Source organism: Volvox carteri, assembly GCF_000143455.1.
Source record: "Volvox carteri f. nagariensis unplaced genomic scaffold VOLCAscaffold_21, whole genome shotgun sequence".
In the NCBI taxonomy this organism is placed as follows: domain Eukaryota; kingdom Viridiplantae; phylum Chlorophyta; class Chlorophyceae; order Chlamydomonadales; family Volvocaceae; genus Volvox; species Volvox carteri.
This window is the reverse complement of record NW_003307564.1, coordinates 1,271,905-1,290,398: the sequence shown is the minus strand read 5'-3', so window position 1 is coordinate 1,290,398 and position 18,494 is coordinate 1,271,905. Positions and strand designations below refer to the sequence as shown.

At 57.2% G+C, this 18,494-nt stretch overlaps 3 protein-coding genes across 3 annotated transcripts; 1 reads left to right on the top strand and 2 right to left on the bottom strand.

The window, feature by feature from the left end:
• Positions 1-2,207: 2,207 nt before the first annotated feature.
• Positions 2,208-7,284, bottom strand: VOLCADRAFT_91534 (uncharacterized protein; the record flags this gene model as incomplete). Its single annotated transcript, XM_002950945.1, has 7 exons — positions 2,208-2,578; positions 2,982-3,600; positions 3,907-4,004; positions 4,467-5,544; positions 5,927-5,997; positions 6,473-6,554; positions 7,255-7,284. The coding sequence occupies 7 exons, from the start codon at positions 7,282-7,284 to the stop codon at positions 2,208-2,210; spliced, it is 2,349 nt and encodes a 782-aa protein (XP_002950991.1).
• Positions 7,285-7,666: 382 nt separating this feature from the next.
• VOLCADRAFT_91533 (uncharacterized protein) lies at positions 7,667-12,089 on the bottom strand (the record flags this gene model as incomplete). The annotated part of the gene is made up of 6 exons (XM_002950944.1): positions 7,667-9,154; positions 9,493-10,407; positions 10,838-10,937; positions 11,237-11,290; positions 11,748-11,791; positions 12,063-12,089. The coding sequence occupies 6 exons, from the start codon at positions 12,087-12,089 to the stop codon at positions 7,667-7,669; spliced, it is 2,628 nt and encodes an 875-aa protein (XP_002950990.1).
• Positions 12,090-12,677: 588 nt separating this feature from the next.
• On the top strand, positions 12,678-16,503 carry VOLCADRAFT_117751 (uncharacterized protein; the record flags this gene model as incomplete). The annotated part of the gene is made up of 9 exons (XM_002951039.1): positions 12,678-12,713; positions 12,794-12,830; positions 12,907-12,992; positions 13,518-13,583; positions 13,890-13,919; positions 14,251-14,330; positions 15,107-15,134; positions 15,787-15,875; positions 16,416-16,503. The coding sequence occupies 9 exons, from the start codon at positions 12,678-12,680 to the stop codon at positions 16,501-16,503; spliced, it is 540 nt and encodes a 179-aa protein (XP_002951085.1).
• Between the last annotated feature and the right edge of the window lie 1,991 nt (positions 16,504-18,494).

Sequence of the window (18,494 nt, the reverse complement as noted above, 5' to 3'; positions counted from 1 at the left end):
TGTAAGATTTTGAAAAGTACTGGCCGGCCGGCGCGGGGGGAAGAGAAGGGCAAGAAGACGGTGTGGGCGGAGGGGCTGTGTACTGACCCCCCCCCCCTTGCGGGACCAACTCCTGATGGTAACGTCATACGGGGTCAGGGAGATATGTACGTACGACGTGACCCATGATGAGGTGTGGTTGGTGGTTGGCGGTTGGCGGTTGGTGGTTGGCGGTTGGCGGTGATGGTGCTTTTTTGGGGAGATGTTCCCGTCTCTGTGCATGGGCCCACCCACTTACACCCTCCACCCGATCCTCGCGCTCTCTCTTGTGCCGCCTCGTCTGCTCCCTTCACGTTGTGAAGGCCATGCATGCATGGCCGCTGTGGCATGTCCTAAGGGATGGGAAGCCGTGGCACCGCGGTATACATACAGAGATACAATAAAAGATTAAATGATCGTTGATGTTCAGAGAGGCTGGCAGTAGTGGTGAGAAATTTGCACGTGTTTCTGCTTCTTCAATGTACGTTTTTTATATGTCGGTCGGTATGAGTCCATTTCTCTGGATGTATGTATAAATGTATGCCTATCTGTCTGTCTGCCTGTCGGTTTGTCTGTCGGGCGAGTTATCAGAAGGTCATTGAGGGAGGCCGGAAGAGAGAAACACGGGAGCTTCCGTACAGCGTCTTCCGTACATTGTCGCCTAAAAGCAACCTGCGCTTTCTCGGAAGGTTCGCGAAGAGAAGAGGAATGAGAGCTATTAAGTTGTCCGGGAGTTGTTTTTGTGTTCCTGGTACGGCATCTCTCCTTAGCCTCTCTTTACACACATATCTTTGTAGTCTCGCAACGTTGCTGGCCGAAAACTCGGTGGCGGTGTGTGATCCTTCTTTTTGTATGTTAGGCAGAAGTGATGGCCTGCCCGCACACTGCATTGTACGGCACTGTGTATATCTCTCTAAGTAACCGAATCTTGTCCTAATACATCACATCTTGAAATAAAGTAAGCACGGGCAGGTCAGTTCGTATATCGGAAGGTGTGTGGATGTTGAAAATTGGATATCTATGCGTGTCTTGTAGCGAGTGTGTGAGGAGAAAAAAAGCACTTGCCTGGATTCCATATGTAAATAAAAGGCTCGTTTTGGTTTTGGTTTAATAAAAGGTCATACTTGGACATTACACATGTTGGCATCTAATACAGACATACGTACGTACATACATACATACACATCCATACGTACACAAGAACCAAAACGACTTGCGGTGTTAACTACTCCCCAAGCCAACCACACCTTACACATAAATACAAATATACACGCATACATACACACACACTCAAGGAAACAAATCCCCCTGCCCTTTTCCACCATCTCCATCGCCCCGGCTCACACGACGCCATCGCTGCGATACCCGCCAACTGCCGCCTCATCTTGATTTAACAATCGACAAACGAAACCAACGGAAATACAAAATCACAGACATATCTCTGCTACTACAACAAAACGTCGACAACGGCACATTATATAAAACAATAACAACAACCACCAGCATGCTTTCACTTAAACTACTTCTCGAGGCAAAAATGCACTTCAAGGGCCCAATAGGCGCGACCAGTGTACTGCCACCAGTGTACTGCCACCGCGGCGGCTACCCATCCTACCCTTCCCATCACCGCCACCCCAATAAGCGCACAACGCCGACAACAATCTCGGTTGGATGACAGGAAACCAAAGCAGACACGCCACGCAGCCCACTCTTACCACGCAACCACCATGCACAAAATCACGCACGGCGCACTCAAGACGACGCAAAAGCATCCATTGTCGCCGCCGGGCTTCTCACACTGATCACTCAAGACCCTATACCCCCCTTTGCTGGGTTGTTGTTTGCCTCTCCTTCTCCCCCCCCCACCGGTCTTCACCTTCCACATGTGCTGTCTGCCTGTATGTCTGGATGTCTATATGTGCGTCTCAACGGTCAAGCACATCGTTTTTTCCTCTTGGTCAGCCACGTCATTAGACTCCCGTAGCTCTACAGAGCTGTATAAGGACCATCGGCTTATGTGGCTACATAGGCCATGCATGGTCGGGACCGCTCGGACTCTCTCTTCATTTGAAGACAGCTCCCAACACTATGTCACTTTCTCTCACACTTCACAAGGACATCACAAATACATAATGGTGGGGACCACGACGGGGTTATCGCTCCCATGGCTTTCGCCGTACAGTCGGTACTTAGAGATCTAGCTTGTACGGCACCCACGACTCGGTGCTGTAGCTGCCGGCACACGTCATCAGCCACTTGTACGACACCAACGGCACTCCTAGTGCTGCCGCCGCCGTCGCAACGGCAGAGAACTGCCTCGCGGCGGCGCCGCCGCTGGCGGCGGCGAGTTCTGGATCGACCAATAGCAATGGATCTGGCAGCGTCGCTGCCGCCGCGGCGGCACCGCCAGCCTCAACCTGGTGTTGCTGCTGCTCCGGCTGCTGTTGCGGCGGCGGCGGCGGCTCGTTAACGGGACTGGTGCTACAGCCTTTCTTGTCCCTGAGCCTCCTCGTCGCAGCAGCTGCCGTCTTACCCCCCGCCGCTTCCGCCGCCGCCGCCGCTGGCGGTTGGGGAAGACGAGGCAGTAGGGAAGCTCCCAAGGCACGCGCCAGGGAAGTGACGTCATCTCGTACGGCAGCACCAGCTGTTAGGTTTTGTGGCGTGTGTACGGCACATTGTACGACGTGTTTGAGGTCAGAAGAGGAGTTCAGCTCACGAAGGAGAGAGGGCGCTGCGTGCCAGTATGTGTGGGGGAAGGAGACATCGACGCGTACAACGCGGTTTCGCACAGTACCAGCATGAAGGGGTGTCGTACTCTGGACGGTGAAACAGTTGTACTCCTGTAATCAACATCCGTACACCACCCATAAACTCCCAACCCCCAAGCGACCCCGCTCCCCAGCTGGCGGACAGACTGATAGACAGACAAACAGACAGACTGACTAACTGACTTGCCCACTCACCTGAAATGTGGATACGGACGCCCTCTAGTAGCACTCGGCAATCCGCCTTGAGCTCCTCCTCCTCACCACCACCACCACAACCACCACCACCAATCCCCGCCGCCGCCGCCGCTGACGTCGCTGGGTTTTCCCTGCAGCCTCCCTCCCCCTCCTCCTCCCTCGCCTCCTTCTCGCTTCCCTTCTCCTCCTCCGCCGCCGCCGCCGCCGTCACCTCCGCCGCCTCCGCCGCCTCCGCTGCCTCAACCGCCTCCGCCGTGTGAATAGTTCCGACACCGGCTCCCCCCCCCCCTGTTAACTCTCCTCGCGCTCGTACGTTGCTGACGTGGCTAACGTGACTTCCGCGCCGCCGCCGCGACGACGACGACGGCTGCTGCTGCTGCTGCTGCAGCTGGTCCGGCTGTTGCCCTCCTTGCCGTCGTTCCGGTTGGTGCTGTGTCTGTATGTGCATCTGTACGGCCTGGCGGGCTAAGCGACGGCGACGCGCCTCCGCCGCGCCGCACACCCCGCCGTTTTGGTCGCCCAGGACCGCGAACTCGCCGTCTTCTGGTACTGGGCCACCCGCGGCGAGACATGCGGCGGCCCAGCGCACATCCAGGACCCAGGCGCCGTGTGCTACACCCTGTATGTATGTGTGTAACATACACACAGGGGTAATGGGGCGGGTAGGAGAAGGGATGAGGGTTGTGAGATGCGGGGTGGAGATGACGATATGAAGATCCACGTGGCCGTCTTGCTTACTTGATGTTCACATGACCGAGGGATTGGGGTTTCGGAGCGTTTGATTGTCGTACATAACTGGGCTCCTCGCACGACTGGCCCCACTTCCGGGATGTATATTTTCCCTTCCCTCCCCCCCCCGCTATCCCAGCCTTTATAACCTAGCCAAACCGACTGTACGACAAGAGTCCCATCTGGGCTACCGTACCATCAAGTACTTGAAAGTACGGCGGGCTCGCCGTGATGCGTCCGTACCGCACAATACGTGCGTCACAGCAGGGTTGTACTGCTCTACTACTCGGCATCCTGAGGTTGGACGGCAAGGCGGTTGCGGGTTAGTCGTCAGTGGTGGTTGTATTGGTTTTGATGGTGGTTGCAGTGGTGGTTATGGCGGTTGGTTTCGATCATGTGCGGCGAGTATGGTAATCGCCAAGCAATTCAATTGGGCAAGGGACGGTTGTATCGGTTGTAAGTTGGGGAGTTAAAGTAGGGGAAAATACCGTTTTTTCTTTCCGCCTCTCAGACGTGCCGGGGCATGGGGAAAGCCGGAGGTAGTGGTGATGGTAAGGTGGTGGAGCGGATGGATCACATTACTACATCCACACACATCCACACATACATACATACATACATACGTGCGCACATCTGTCTTGCCTCATGTTGGCTATTCATGCCCCTACTAACCAGCTATAACGGTCACCCGTGGTAACCACACCGTGAATACATACATGCATACATACATACATGCATACATACATACGTACGCACCACAAGCCACTGCCAGCCTCTTCAGCAGCCCTTTCCCGGAGGGGCCGTCCTCCAGTGCCGACCCCAGCAGTATCCAGGATGGACACAGCTGCAACCATCGGCCGCCACTGCTGCCGCCGCCGTCACCAGCCGCCGCCGCCGCCACCGCCGCCGTCGTCGTCAACTGGCCACCTCCGGAAGGAGGATCAGCCGTTCCGCAGTCCTGCCGGGTCACACCTGGACTAATGAACCCAGCCGCTGCACCGCCGCCGGCGTCGGCGGCGGCGGAAGCGGTGCCGGAGGCTCCGCCTCCGTCATCCGTACTCAGAGGCGATAGGCGCGGCTTCTTGCGGCTGCTGCCGCCGCTGGCGGCGGCAGTGCTGGCGCGTCGGCGGCTGCCGCCGGCGGCGGACGCCGTCACCGCCGTAGGTGGCGGCGGCGGCAGCGGCGTAACAACCGCCGCCGCCGGCGTCTGTCCGGTAGGAACGCTGCGTCGTTGCTTGGCGGCGGCAGCGGCGGCAGGAGCCCGCGTGGAGCTTTGAGGCCGTTTGCCTGCAGACGCTGAGAGACGGCCTTCACCTTCGGCTGTGTTTGCCGCCGCCGGGCCGCACAGCGTGTCCCCGCCTGCCGCCGCCGTCGGTGGGCTAGCTGCTCCCGCGCCGTACGGTACGGATGCCATTGCCACTGCCGCCGCCGTCGCCGGAGCACTCGCCCTGCGGCGCTTCAGCGCGGGCCTTGGGGCGGTAGCTTTGCCGCCGCCGCCGCCGCAGCCATCCGCCGCTACCATTCCAGAACCATTCTCCGCCGCCGCCGCCGCCGCCGCTGCCGTTACCTCTGCTGGCCCACCAGTCTGCTGGTCCCGCATGCCATCAGCCGCCGAGGGATGCTGCGGTTGCGGTTGAAGCTGTTGCGGTTGATTCGGTTGCGATTGCGGCGGTGGATCATCTTTTACTCTTCTCCGCTTGCCTCCGCCGCCTCTCGCTGCTCCCTCAGTGTCATGGTGCTTCGGAAGTGCTGATGTGCGGGCAAGGGGCTGCGGCTGCGCAAAGCAGCCGTCGCCGTCGGCGTCGGCACCGCCGCCGCCGCCCGAACTCCCCACCTCGGGCGGTGCCGCAGCACGCTTCAGAGTGCCAGATAACCCTGCCGTCACTGCCGCCGCTGCTGTCGCCGTCGCCGGCAGCGGCGGCGTCACATTTGGTGCTTCGTCCGCTGCAGCCGCCGTCGCCGCTACCACGCCATCGGCACCACCTACAGCGGCGGAGGTGCGCTTGTCAGCGGCAGGGGCGTCCCCCTCGCCGCTACCCGGCATCTTGCGGCACCGGCCACCGTTGCCGCCGCTTCGTGTAGCCAGCCTGCCGCCGCTGCCGCTGCCGCCGCCCCCGCCGCCGCCGCCGCCGCCGGCACTGTCACCTTGAAGCGCCGCAAAGGCGGCGCTGTCTCGCGGCGCCGCGCGGGGCTTCTCGGTACGACACATGGCGCACCTGTACGACATTATAAAAAACACAGTAATGCAAGCTATCAGGCAGGCCCCATTCTGTCAATATTAACAAGCCTGCAAACGGCAAAACGAGGCGGCGCACCAACACTTATTAATCAACTTACCAGCTACAGTTTCACACAACCTTTTCACAATTTTTTTACAACTACGCACACAGGCTGCGCACGCAATCACAAACACGCAATCACGCTTTTTTTCACAGAAACAAAAGCCGCAAACGAATGCATGGAACGTATTGTCCCGGGGAGTTGCTGAAGCCAGATAGCCTGTGCGCAATGTTTAGCAGCCGCAGACCCTCCGCCCTCCGCCCTCAAAAATGCTGCACATTGAAACTACTGCGAGTGATTTGCCCCCAGTATCGAGGATGATGATGATGATGATCGTGATGGTGGTGATGGAGGTGATGCTGCTGCTGATGGACGTGATACTGATAGTGATACTGGTGATGTTGGCGACCAGAAAGATTCTGGGACCCAGAAAGGTTATGTATGCCCCTATTATTAAGTAATTCGTGTTCGCCATCACGCACCGCTTGCTGGCCGCCTTGTTTTCAAAGGTGCAGGAGGGACAACTCCAGGGAAGAAGACGACTGGGGACTCGACGGCCGCCACCTGCATTACGTTGTGTTAGGGTGCGTGTATGTGTGTATGTATGTATGTATGTATGTATGTATGTATGTATGTATGTATGACGTTGATTACACTGTGGGCTGAAAAGCCGGGGGCCCAGGGCCGAAGCACAGCGCGGGGGGCGGGTGCATACGGCTGGTTAGTCTCATGCACTCCGCCCCCGGGTCAGGCCGCACGGGAAACGACGGCCGGCACGCAACAGCGCTTGTTTGGCGCTCCAACTAGACGGGATCTATGCCCGTTGGTCTCCTAACATAAACGAAGTCGCAACTGGGGGGCTCTTCCTGCCGACCGAACGAACCGAGCATCTCAGAGAGCTCGCTACCAGGACTTGGGCGACCGAAACACAGCGCAGGGGGCGGGTGCATACGGCTGGTTAGTCTCATGCACTCCGCCCCCGGGTCAGGCCGCACAGGAAACGACGGCCGGCACGCAACAGCGCACGTATATATGTATGTATGTATATATGTATGTATGTATATATGTATGTATGTATGTATGTATGTATGTATGTATGTATGTATGTATGTATGTATGTATGCATGTATGTATGCATGTGTATGGGCCGGGGGAAAGCGGGGCGAGTTGGAGATGAGTTTGAGGCGTTGGTACTGTACTGGGAAAGGCAGGGGTGGGCAGGGGTAATACACACCGTTATACACACACGCACACAGTTACTCACGCGCATACACAGATACATACATATGGACATACGTAAACATACTCTCTTTCCTCCAGACCACAATACGATGTAAAGAGTTATTTGGACTATGTTTCGTTACTTGCAACGTGAGCATCGCATGTCTGGTGATGCAGGAAAACCCTAAAACCCTAGAAAACGACCCCATGCACGCACTCATGTCAGTGGGCTGGATCCCGGGCAGCGTGGAGCTCGGGATTTTAATCCATCTTTGGACGCTGGTTATTTAACGTTTGTAGAACGTTAAGTAGATCTTAGTAAACGTTGCCACACATATGTAATATATATAGCACATTATGATTGTGGAATACAAAAAGGCACGTGGAAGGCTTGATACGCTTAATTCGCGTTTTCAAAGTTTCCCGCTCAATTATTTTCAAATCACCGCGGTACACTACACGGAGAAGACGTACGACGCACATGTGGCAGGGGCCCCTCCAGACTCGAGCGACGCCAGGGCAGACGTCCGCAGAGGTTCGCCGCCGCCGCCGCCGCCGCCACCGCCGCCTCCCTTCGACGCCGCGGCCATCTGCGCTAACGCTTCGTTCGGCGATACAACGGATGAGCCCAAGAGTACGGGTAGGAGGCTGCCCGGGGTCTGACGCTCAGCGGCTGCCGCCGCCGCTGCCGCGGAGCATGTCGCCGCTGCCGCCATCGTTTGCGGTGGCGGCGTCGTACTGCCGTAACCTACGCCCCCGTGGAGGTCGTTCGTCAGCTGTGCTGTCACACGCACGCGCTCTGGTGCAACCACCGCCGCCGTCGCTGCCGTACCAGCGGCCAGTAGAGCGGCACCGGTGAGCATTGTCGTACACATGCCCCGACCGTTGGCGCCTCCGCTGTCGTGGCTTCCATCGTCGCCACCGGCGAGTGTGGCATCTCGGCGGCCGAGGATTGCCTCCGCTGCCGCCGCGGCGGCTGCCACCGCCGCAGCCTCCCCCCGCGAACCTGGCCCCGGCGGCGGCGACGGCGGCGGCGTGGGCCCGACGAAAGGAACACAGCCGCCGTCGCCGCGGCCTGCCGTACCGCAGGCGTCATCGCCACTGTTGCAGTCACCACCATCTAAACAGGCATCTCCACCGTCCGCTCCTAGGGGCGGCTCTACACCCGCGCCCCTATGTACGGCCATTTGCGGCCCCGCCTCCGCCGCCGTGGCGGCTTCCATCACGGCTGTTTTACCTGGATTTGGATCTGAATCTCGGGCCGCTACAGCGGTAGCGGGACCGGCTGCAGAGGCGTGACCTTCGCTTGTTTTCGCTGCTGCTGCTACTGCTACTGCAGCGGCAGAGGGCGTAGCCTTCAGCCTGCTACCGCCGCCGCTACGTCTGGATCGATTAGCGAGGCGACTGGGAGCAGGGCGACCAGGATCTAGCTGGTTCGCGGACGTCGTAGCCCCCCCGACGGCGGGCTCGGCAGTAGCAGCAGCAACAGCATCGGCGCCGCCACGACCGTCGCGCCCCCTCGCCGGTTTCCCATAGACCCCCCCGGCGTCCTGTTGTTGTTGCTGCTGCTGCTGCTGCTGCGGCGGCAGCTGTTGTTCTTGCCGTGACTGCGATTTCGGCTCCTGTTGCTCCTGCGGCTGTTGTTGTTCCTGCACTGTTGGCGGCGATGACGGCGGCGGCGGCGGCGGATCCCGGTGGTTCAAGTCTTCACATGAGAGCACAAGATGCCACAAGTCAGGTCTTGGGGGGCCTGCGATAGCGGCGGCGGCGGCGACATCGCCGCCACCATTGTCATCGCGTCGTTGGGGCCGCGCGTCGCCTGGCCTATCCTTCATGCCGCGGCCGCCGCCGCCGTGTACGGATGGCGGCTGGGCACCGTCGTCGCCGCCGCCACCGCCAGCCGCTGTCGCCGCCGTCCTTGCCGTACATTGACTGACTGGGCTCTGTGTGCATCAAAATGACATTACAACCCCAAGCACCATGACGGTGGCAGCGACAACGATATAAGAGGTTGAAACGGAGGAGGGGTGGGAATAAAAATCCGGTTCCGGAATAGGAATCCTCAAACCGCCGCAGAACGTGAACAAATGTTACGTGCGAAAGGCGGGCCCGCGAGGTGGGGCCTGGGGCCCAAATGAGATCAATTAGATCAGTTGTACGGCATGCACGTGTACAAATGCGAATGTGTGGAACCGGCAGGTGACACGGTAGCCGTGGATGACACCATCGTCGTACGGATGCTTGTACGAATAGTGTACGAATCATGCCACTCTGGCGTTACCTCGTCTTCGCCGGCCGGATCCAAGAAGCTGAAGAGCCGCGTCTGTAGCGGAACGGCCGCCACGGCAGTGGCTGAAGGCCGTGTCCTGGAGGCAGGGCCGGCCGCCACCGGCGTCGTCACCGCCGCGGCTTCCGCCTCCTTTCCTTCGCCGGCCGCAGTCACGTCGGCTCGATTCTCCAGCTGCGCCGCCGACGGCGGCGGCGCAGCGGCGGCGGCAGCAGCCGGGCCCTCGCCTTCCGCCGCCGCTGCCTTACAAACCCTGTCCAGGTCCAGATGGCGCCGCTTGACGCCGCCGGTAAACCCCGTACTGCCGCCGCCACCGCCGCCGCTGCCCATGGTACCTGTGGTGTGGCCGCCGCCGCCTGACGCTGGCATCATGTTAGAAACCTCGCGCAGTACAGGCGCGGCGGCGGCGGTGGCGGCGGCGGCAGCGCCCGGTACCGCCGGAAGCGGTTCTCTGCAACTTTGGAACCCCGCGGCCGATCTCGGTGTTACTTGCTGCGGCGTTCCCGCCGCCGCGGCGGCACCCTGCGGTGGTGGTGTTGCTGTTTCCGTCGCGGGTACGGCAACGCCGGGGCCGGCGGCAGCGGCAGCGGAGCCGCGCCTTGCGCTGGTGCGACGGCTCCTTGTCCCGACTGCCGCCGCTCCCGCTGCCGCCGCCGCGGCCTGGACACCGCCACTGCCGCCGCCACCAGCAGCAGTGGCTGCAGTGCTGCGCCGTCGGCCCCGTTGAGGCTGCAACTTTGGCGCCTCCGCCTCCGCCACGCCGGCGGCGATATTGATTCGTGGATCTGGATTTTGATCCAGTCCCGCTGGCGGCGGCGGCGGCAGCTGCTCCAGGGAAGGCAGCTGTGAGAGCAGCAGAGGCTTACCCAGGGCGGCCTCCAGTTGGCCGTACAAATGACTAATCGTCGTCTGTGAGTACGGTCAATGCCGTACAAAAGAAGATGGACATGCGGGAGGGAGGGGAGTTAAGGCACGCGTGGCATGTACGACCAAGTGTGTTTCAATATCGAGGAACCCCTCTCCCCGCATCGTCGCCCCCTCTTTCATGTGGTCCCTCACTATCCAATCCGCGACCGTTTGTCGAACTCCCTCTGTTTTATTATACCCCCAATACCCCAAAAACCTATTTCTGCTCTCCTCTTCCCCCCCCCCCCAAAACACACACACACGCACACAGGTTTTGCCGGCTAGACACTTCAAAATACTCTGGTTTTCTTTCCTTTAAAACCCGAAAACCCTGATTCCCCGACCTAACCCACGATTGCCATCCTCAACAACACCATTTCCCCTACCCCTCTCTCTTTTCCCCCCCCGTGAGGAGAACAGGACTTGTACGAACCATTTTGGCATCTGCTTGGATCTCGCGACGGTTCGTCTTCCCCCGACAGACCGGGCAGATGACCTCCCCCCGCGGCCGTACATTGTGAGTGATGCACGCCCTAGCAATACACGGCGGGTCGTAAAAACAAGTATGAGGGGGGCCATGAAGGGGGGGAAAGGGGGGGAGAGCGAGGCGGGGGAAGTTATGGTAGGCGGGAGCTTGTTTAGATGTGCAGGTTTTTTTCATTCATTCCGTGTTCCATTGAGGGGGAACACAAAGAAATGCAATGGTGGTGTAATGATGATGACGGCTGTGGATGCTTTTCGATGCTCCATCGCACACACCTCCTCTAAACCCTAGCTCCTCACCACCACAACCACAAACGCCGAGCCCATAGTTACCACTTATTTCACTTACCAACAAAAGTAATGGAGGCAGGGCAGGCGTGCGGGCTTCTCCATAACAGCCAGGCTGTGAGCGCAATCGCCAAGTGAGACGATGACATGACGGAGAAGATGAGGCAGGGGTTGGTGAAAACGGGGGGAACGACAGGACGACCGACGGGACCCCTACAAGTTTACGACAATCTAATCCACCATACGCATTCATCTTGCCGTGGTAGAACGTAGTGGCAGCGGTGCCGGCAGCAGTGTTGGTAATGCCGGTGGTGATGGTAGTAATGGCGGCGGTGGTAGTAATGGTCAACGAGGGCCGGGGTTGGGTGGGCGTGGGGGAAAGAGCCGTGCGCCGGCTTCCGGGTTTTTTCCCGACGCTCCCCCGCAACACCCCTCCTCCTCACTGCCGCCAGCCGGGATTGAGGTAAGGAGAAGAGTTCATCCCCCCCTGGAGGGAACCCCCTGGACCGGAGTTCTCACTCCCTTGGGCGCGCACACTCGCATCACCCCGTTCACTCCCCCCACCAACGCACCAGATCGGACATGCGATGACACGGCCCAGCGCATACACACGCTCCTGGGGGGGACGCGGGGGGAAGGGCGGCACCGGAACCGGGGTGGGGGGGAGTAAGAAGCTAGACCCATATCGGGGGAAAGCAGCAAACGGCGGCTTTGGTTGTTCGATCCTTCGTCGCGTGCTTGACGCAACGAGGGATGGCTAAATTTCCAGGAGATGCGGCTAACTGTTGCGTTCTTTATTCTTTGGCGCGACTGTACTGTGCGTCCTTTCGAAGTGCTGCTAGGCCGAATAGGTAGGCTTGCTCGCTCTGGGATGCCTAAAACCCCACCTCAAGCTCCCCAGATGTGTCCGCCATTTTCCTTGATGTGGCGACGGCAAGAAGATTTGAATCGGCGTAATAAGCCTTTAGTCCGGATGGCACAGTAGCTGAGGCAAGGTCAGGGCCCCAATCGAAGAAGATTTGCCCGTTGAAGCGAGGGAAGCACTTCGCGTGGAGAAATCAATATCACTCAGTGCGTTCAACCATTAGCGTATGTGATAAGCTACGTTGCAAGTCTTTGGAAACCGCCGTGCAGCTGCGGTCGGCGGCATCGAGGTGCTGCCGCATTGCAGTTATACTATTCAGATTTTGGTATATCTGTTATGCTTAAGGGTAAGGCGTGGAAGCGATGTTTCCAACGATAGTTGATGTGTGTCATGCAGCAGCCCCAACAACAAAGCAGAGTGATGTCCAGCGACTTCCAATAGGAGATGTCAATTTACGAGCGCCACAGCAGTAGCAGGGCAGTATCACAGAAACTCAGCTGTGCTTGTTCGCAACCTGTCAGCGGCAGTTCCCGCCCCCTGGATCCAATCGGAATCAGTAACGCTTCCCAGCTCAAGAAGCAGGTTATGGTGATGCTTCTATACATAGCTCTCTGGTTGCACTAAATTATCATTATGAATGGCGAACTGCGAGACTCACAACCTGCCAGTCCTGGTGAGAAAGCTACGGCAGCACAGCTAAACTCAGACCGACCCTGCTAAGTACGCTTCGTGTTTTCTCCTTTGCTTTTGTAGGAGCTTGAACCACATCAGATACGCGAAGCGCTGCGTTGTAAGAAAGCCACACAACACCATCCTCTCTTTCGTTTTTTACGCAAGCCCAAGCTTGCTACTTTTTTTGGCTACAGGCGTACTTCACACAATTATCTTTAACCGGGCGCTTGGATACGTCATTCCTACGGACGTGGACTCGGAGCTTTTCGACATTACATACGTGAGGGAAAAGCCCTAACGACTTGTTTCGGCCTCCAGCCCCACCTACACGTCTTTTTGCCAGCTTACAGTAATTTCTTAAGAAGCTCCTGACACGTTCTCCTTGAATACTTTTTCTCAGATATTTTTCGTTGGCCATGCCTTCCCTTACATGCCGCGCCGTGGCACATCCCCTGCCAGCGGCCGGTAGCACGAAGCATTCCCTCAGCAATTCACCGCAGCTCCTCCTGGTCCGCAACTCCTTCTCCCTACCGCACCACCAGCATGTTGCCCCGCGTGTGTTTTCCCGGGGGGCCCATCGCCCAGTTATTACATGCTTGCTAGCATTGAAGCTCTGCCTGCGGGAAGCCACGTACCTTTCACCACTTATCATCCTCTGCTGTGAGAGTGCACCTATAGCATCTTTAAAGACTTTGGTTGTTTCGAGTTGAAGGCTGTGCGTCTGCTCCCCGGGCGCTGGCTCAGAGCTGAGAGAATTTCAGAGGCATTCCCATTTCCCCTCACTCACACAACTCTTTACCTCCAGGTCCAGTGCGGCGAGCCAGGGGTCGAGGCCAGGGTGGAATCACGTATCTCGGATTTCTGCGCGCAGGTAAAAAGGGGGAAAAGGGGGAAGGGCTGCCATGACCGATCCCTCCGCGATCGACGAACCACTGGTGAATGTAGCAGATACCAAAGACGGGTAGGAAGTGAGAGAAATGGGTGGAGCGGGTTCACGCTGTGTGTGTGTGGCGGACCTGGGGTGGGAGGGAAAAAGAAGAGCCGGACGAGGTGTGGTTTCCATCACTCGTATTCCTCTTGACTATCCTCTTCCACCCACACGTACATACATACATTCATACATGTTCCCTCGCCCTCCCTTCCCCGGCCTCGAACACCCACCCCACTGAAACCCCAGGTCGAGAAAAAACCCGCCGAGCTCCATCAGGTACGACGCAATTCATGAGTACGGCGTACGTGATTTTTGTACGGCTGCAAGGTATACACGCGGCGATGTACCCCTCCCGATCCCCCCCTCCCCTCTTCCCTCTCCAAACCGCTTTTCCCTTACCAAGTCGCTACTGTTTGGTAACTTATTACAATTTTCTGCAGTGCATGTCTACGCCTCGAGTATCCGTCTATCTCTAGTATCAGCATCACGCGACTGTGGTGCGTGCGTGTGTGTGTGCGTGTGTGTGTGTGCGGTTGCATCGGGCTCCAGACTCACGAAGGGTAGAGCAGTGTTTCCCCCTCTCCCGCCCTCCCGCCCCCCCCCGCAGCTGCATCTTTCCTTTTACGAGACGCGTCGGAAGCAGGCCTGGTTTGGCACGCAGGACGAGCGACTCTACTGGGAGACATGGTGGGTTGGGGGGGGAGGGGGAGGGGGAGGGGGAAGGGGGAGATGGTCAGGTTTGGGAGACGTGTTTGCTTGTGTATTCGTGGTGGGGTGGGGGCGCGGGGCGGGTGTTGGGTTTTATGTACTTGACGACTGGGAGGCATAGTGGCCAAGGAAAAGTGAACCCGCATCTCCCCGTGTCCTAGGGAACGGCGGGCAGTACGGCGGGTACGGCTGTACGTGCGGATAAGCCTAGGCGTTGTACTTTTTGTCTGGATGCATTGGTTTTGGCTACTAGCAGATATAGGTCAACACAATGTCCCTTCCCGTACAGGGATATTGTCTGATCAGCCCGAAAGCCCGCACCCCCAGGGTTATCAGCGTGCTCGTACTACAACCTGACATTGCCGTACAGCAACAGCAACAACAGCAGAACTCTCAAGGCGCTCAGGCAGTAGCCGTTCAGAAGCAACTGAACATGACCTCCCAAGGCAAGTAGTTGTGCCAGGGAGTGGGGTGGGGGATGGGGTGGGGATTTGTGTTTTGCAGTTTAACCACTTGCCAGGGTAACGGGAAGTACAGGGATCGAAAATCGTTTCTGCATATTTTATATTTTATTTGTTGGCTCTGCAGTTTGCAATCTGTTTCCATTATCACATGCACCAACCATGACCAGCACCAATCACCCAACCCACCCACTTCAAACCCTTTCCCCCCCCCGGCCCCCCCTCACCGAATCCGCTAATTCGTACATACACACCGCCCCCAGTCCGTGTCGCCCGCCAAGCCCGGCTCCAGAGCGCCTTGGAGGAGCAGCTAGCCATTGTGGTGCGTCTGTATGTATGTAATTGCGTGCGTGTTTGTGGTTTCACTGAGCTGAGCGTGTACAATGTTCGTCCTGTCCGTCTGTCTGTCTGTCTGTCTGTCTGTTTTAATGATTTAATACAAGTAACCCCGGCTATGTGTGTATGCATGTATGTCTCCCGCCACAAATAACAGTGTGTAAATATTTATGTATGTACGTGTGTACGCTTCTGCTGCTCGTCAAACAAGATTTAACTCCCCAATCTCAAGCCCCCCGGGGCGTTGCCATTTCCTAAGCTGCACACTTACGGCGGATGGTGTTCAGGGCGCATATCTTGACAGCTGCTACCTTTTTCCTTTTTCATATCGTCATGTAACTCTCTCTTCCCCCCCCCCGCACCCCGGGAAGGGAAGGCTGAGGGGGTAGGGGGGGTTGAGGGTTGTGCGTGGTATGTACGGCTGTTAGTGTTTGTTTCAGTGATGCGGGTGGTTGTGGCGTGTAGGTTTTTTTTACCAGATTGTGAAAGTGCATAGCACCCTTGTACATCGTCCCGTGTGTGTGCGTATGTGTGTCTTTGTGTTTTGTTTGGGGCTTACTTGCCTTCCACTACCCCCCTCTCCGTGCCTTTCCTCAAATTCCCCCCCAACACATACATACATGTATACACACATACAGGTACGGCGTGTCAACGACCGACGGGACCACATTCCCCCCGTGCTGTCCCCTTCGGCAGTCACCTTCCCCTTCGACATCACATTCTCCGGGTGAGTGTACGACGGTGCGTTTTTGTACGTATGTTTGTGCGTATGTATGTATGTTTGATTGTGCTTTCTTGTTAGGACTTCAATATCGAAACGCCGTATAAGAGCAAATGTCTCTTCTGTAACGTGTGTGTTTCTTACACGAGGCGTGCCTGTGCGTTTGCGTTTGCGTTTGTAGTTGTGTGTGTGTGTGTATCGTCGCACTCAATCAGAAGGGAACATTTCTGACGTGGAGTACGGCAGAAGGGGAGAGGACGCACAAGGCCCTGGAGGGAAGGGCCCTTTGACCCGACCCCCCACCCATCACCGCATACACCACACCACACACTAACCGTCCCCTATCCCTTAAGACGCACACATATCCTGTGGGTGAGTGTACGACGCACATACCGCTGTACGTTTCCGCCATCACCGCGGGTATTACGTTCCATCTCATTCCCCCGACCCACATTTCCTGTTTCCGTGTTCCCTGTCCATTCGTTCATCTGTATGTATGTATTTATGTATGCGTGTACGTATGTATGTTTGTCCGCCCTTCCGCAGTTCATCGACCCGTGGGTCACTCCAGGGTGGGCTACAGGCGGTGGGGAAGATGCTCATGAAGGCAACACCGCCGCCAGTGCTGGGGTGAAGGAAGGCGCGAGGGTGTTTTAGAGGGGGAGGGGGAGTGGAAGCGTGGTCCGTTATTTCTGATGAAAGGAATGCAGAAGAGGTGTTTACCGGCGTCTTGGGTTTCGCGAATAAGGACGAGGAGGGGAAGTTGTGGGTGTCCCAGGTAGAGCCGGAGCGTTCAGTCGGAGCGGAGCGGGAGGTTTAGGGTTTTAGAAAGGGTTAATTTTAAGAGAATGCCAGGGATTGGGGGGGAGGGGGAGGAGGAAATCTATGCAAAAGTCGAATGGCTAACTGCCGACAGGAGGGGAGGTGTCTGCAATAGCTCGTTTGAGGATCAGAGCAGACCCTGGAAAGGGGGAAGATGCGGGGTGTTTTGGAACTTTGGATTGAAAAGGATTTGGTGTATAGGGATTGGGAGGAGCAGTATTAGTCGGGGAGGGGCCGGGGCCAGGTTCTACGTTTTTTTTTGAGGACCCCGTTTCTTCCTGCGGAGTTATGCTGCACTGGATGATGGCCCCCGAAATGGGCAGACTACGCGATCCCCTGTCTCGGCCTTTTCCGGGGGCTTTCGTGAAGGGTTCTGGTTCTGTTGCGGGATTTAAGATTGGAACAGCTCTACTATCGAGAGAGATAGAAAATTTGCAGCTGAAAAGGCATGTTTGTGGCATAATCATGGATCATCGACTCAGGCACACTTTCGGCAATACGCGTTGAAATTGGTGATGGATCCGTAGTACAACGCTTCCAGCATGCAACTTTTTCTTGGCGCCCCCAAAAAATTCGACATGAAAGAAACAACGCCGTCCCGCAGCTGGAAACCAATTTGCGACCTTTTACCACAACTTTGAGTCTTAGCCGTTTTCGGTTGGACGTTGCCTAGAGACCCGGACCTCCATAGCTCCATACTCAAGTAATGCGTTTCCCTTAAGAAATCAATAAGCGCTATCGCACGTATGTGACTAAGTATTCGTGGGAGCCGCAAAATGAGTCCGCACGATGAGCACCTAGAAAGTCTGTTGGGGGAATATGACCACGGCGTGCGCAAGGGATGGCATCCTGACCATCAGTCTTGGCGAATTTTTCATGCCTTGTCCTTTTTTATTGGCGGTACAACTTTCATTGCGGGTGAGCATTGACTGGGCAGCGGTTGGTGTAATGGCAATGTTTTGGGGCAGCCTTCTCCTCCTCTCCTTTGAAATCCTAAAATGCATTTATTATGGAAACGCTGTGTAGGGACCGCCTGCCTCTTCTTTCCGGGCTTGGACTTCTGGTCAGCAGCACTCTACACCCTTGGTTCATGCGGCTTTCTGGCAGTAGATGTTCAGGTATCGCACGAACCATCACCGCTGTTTCAACGCGCTTCCCAGCTTTCAGCAAAGCGTTAGGTAAAGCGCGACCAAGAGCGCCAGGCAGGCGAGAGCCCGACCTCTCCTCCGAGCTTTCCACCTCTGCATTCCCCTCCCAGCCAACGGACCCCATTTCCACGCGCACACTCCCAAGAAGGGCTCCGCGCACGTCTCCAAATTTCATTTCCATGGTTTACTGCGGTCTCCCTCCCTCCTTTTGCATAAAAAATATTTTTCTCCTTATGAACGCCGCACTCCCCTCGACCGCTTTCCCCCCCTTGGCTCTCTCACCTCCCCCGACCCCTCTGCTCAGTTCTTCATCTCACTACCAGGCTTAATTCTTACTGCATCTTATCTCTTTTCCCTCTAAATTTCAAATCATTTGAAACGCAAATCCCCCATTCCGCCATGCATTTCAGGAGTTTTTCACTTTCAGCGGCGCCGTCCTGCGTGCCAACATCGCCATGTCCATGACCGGTAGCTTTCTCTACGTCGTTGGATCTGTGGTAGGAGTTGCGTGTGTGTGGGGGGGGGGAGATTTGGGGGAGAAGAGATGGGGGATGGGGAAATGCGAGGGGGAGAAAGTGGTAGGACTGTACTAGACGGGGAGGCCGCCGTTCCTCGCAGCGAAAGGGGTCCTGAGCAGATTAGGGACCCGCGCGCT